Source organism: Tarenaya hassleriana, unplaced genomic scaffold, assembly GCF_000463585.1.
Source record: "Tarenaya hassleriana unplaced genomic scaffold, ASM46358v1 Cleome9, whole genome shotgun sequence".
Taxonomy (NCBI): domain Eukaryota; kingdom Viridiplantae; phylum Streptophyta; class Magnoliopsida; order Brassicales; family Cleomaceae; genus Tarenaya; species Tarenaya hassleriana.
Window position 1 is genome coordinate 4,439,295 of NW_010971389.1, and position 2,137 is coordinate 4,441,431.

The 2,137-nt window shown below is 38.5% G+C and overlaps 1 protein-coding gene across 1 annotated transcript in view; it reads left to right on the forward strand.

Annotated features, from left to right (window-relative positions):
• The window catches only part of LOC104804437 (probable magnesium transporter NIPA6), a 4,146-nt gene that overhangs the window by 1,333 nt on the left and 676 nt on the right, over window positions 1-2,137 (forward strand). Inside the window, exons 5-9 of the mRNA XM_010528736.1 lie at window positions 1-37; window positions 124-251; window positions 405-542; window positions 1,723-1,815; window positions 1,905-2,022. The exon at window positions 1-37 is cut by the window's left edge and continues 12 nt beyond it. Of these exons, the coding sequence (XP_010527038.1) occupies window positions 1-37; window positions 124-251; window positions 405-542; window positions 1,723-1,815; window positions 1,905-2,022 (514 nt within the window). The remainder of the gene's footprint in view (window positions 38-123; window positions 252-404; window positions 543-1,722; window positions 1,816-1,904; window positions 2,023-2,137) is intronic.

A 2,137-nucleotide genomic window follows, 5' to 3' on the forward strand; every position in this document is an offset into this window, starting at 1 on the left:
TCGGTTGATGAAATGTGGGCATTAGCTACCCAACCAGGTATGCGCTGTGCTCTAGTCTCCAGATTTACCGGGCTGCCTGTTTTCCTTAAAGTTCATTTCTTCTTTTCTGTTTTTATTTTCCAGCTTTTCTTATATATTCCGGTTTGGTGGTGGCCATTGCCCTGGTATTAATCTTGTATTGTGCTCCACGCTATGGCCAAGAGAATATAATGGTGTATATAGGGATATGCTCTATTATCGGATCTCTGACAGTAAGTTATTTTCCTTTATTTTCTTATTCATGTGCTGATACTGAACATCTGTTCTCTGGTTTTGTTAGTTTCATATGTTCTTCTACGTTACTTTCCCTGGCATTGCGCTCTTCCAGTTTCTAGATTGACTTTTTCTGGCACGTCTTTGTTCAGGTCATGAGTGTGAAAGCCATTGGAATTGCGATAAAACTTACATTAGAAGGCATAAACCAGGCTAAATACTACCAGACATGGATATTCGCAACAGTAGCAATTACCTGCATTATCATTCAATTGAATTATCTGAACATGGTAAGTATTTTGTTGCCCTCAATTTTTTTCTGCTTGTCTATTTGTGATGCAATGTGACGAGACTTTACTATCCAAAAGTTGGAACACCTATCTCATATGGCTGTTACTAGCGGAATGATGAAAAAGAACATGTGGTGTGGATCTTATCGTAATTTTGTTCATGGCGTGTCGGAACTTGAATAAAACGAATTGCTTCATGATTGTTTCACTTATAAGTTATACTCTTCGTTTTCTATCCCGTGGTTTACCCCAGTACTTATATTGGTCATTTTGATGAGTCCTTTGGCGGTGTTTCTGTGTTTACAATTGATTCTTCATATCATTGGTAGCTGTTGCGTATTGCGCACACAGCTGTACTTACAAGTCTGTTGGCAAAACAGAGATTGTGAAGAACAAAAAATCTTGAGCGTTGGATCTTCCATGCACAGATTTTTCCTATAGGATATAGCACCTCATTAGTTGAGGTCAATGTTCAAGTGTTGCCCACATTACACACAAGGAGGGATAGACCATACAAAGATCTATTGCGAATCTATTGAAATTGCATACGACCGAATTCAGAGCGTAAGAGATTAGTTTTGCATTCTAAAACTGTGAAGGTCATTGTTCTGTTAAATGATCCGGCTTTTTTTTTTTAACTTTAAAAGCTTCTCCATATTTTTGCATAGAATATATTTCACTTATTGAATGACTGAGTACTCTCCTTCTCTTCGAAGTTGGTTTAGTACTTCATTATTTGTTGTTATCAGTGATGGGAAAGAATCATCATTCCTGGAACCTTTATGGTGTAAATTCACTTTGTTAACAGACAAGTAGGAAACATACCAACGTTTTCGAAGATGAATCTTGATGCACTAGGAGGGTTTGCTAAAGCTAAGAATGAGTTTCAATGGACTCCTCTTCTGTTATATGGGCATTATTTTTATTAATCTTCTGCATAGACGAGTAAATATGATCTCCCCTATGCTTACTAACATTCGATCCCTGCCCTAACTCACCTATGGTAAAAGGAAATAGTTCCTTTGTCGTTCGGTTTCTTACATGTTCTGGTATTTGCGTGTGTGTGTGTGTTTATGTGCTGATATGTTCTGAAGCTTTATGTAGGATATGTTGGATATGATGTGCGCATGTAATTAGGTAAGAGATAATTTAGAAGTACTTTGCATTCTTGTGATTGCAGGCACTGGATACTTTCAATACAGCAGTTGTTTCTCCCATCTACTATGCCGGGTTCACATCCTTTACAATATTAGCCAGTGCCATTATGTTCAAGGTAATTACATTACATGTTATGAACTCTTGAAAAAGGTACTTTTTTTCGAGAGAGAATTGAACTCTATCATTCTTGCTGATGATCTATAGGATTACTCTGGCCAAAGGGCTAGCAGCATAGCATCAGAGCTTTGCGGGTTTGTCACGATTTTGTCTGGAACTGCGGTTTTGCATCGCACAAGGGAACCGGATTCAGCAGTTCTCTCAGGTACGCCCCTCTGGCGCGGCTTTTTTTTCTTCGTCGAGTCTGGATTTTTTCCTTCTTTTGAAATTCCGAGTCTATCGCTAATCGGGCAGAAGAAATGGGAAAGAGGTCGACAGTT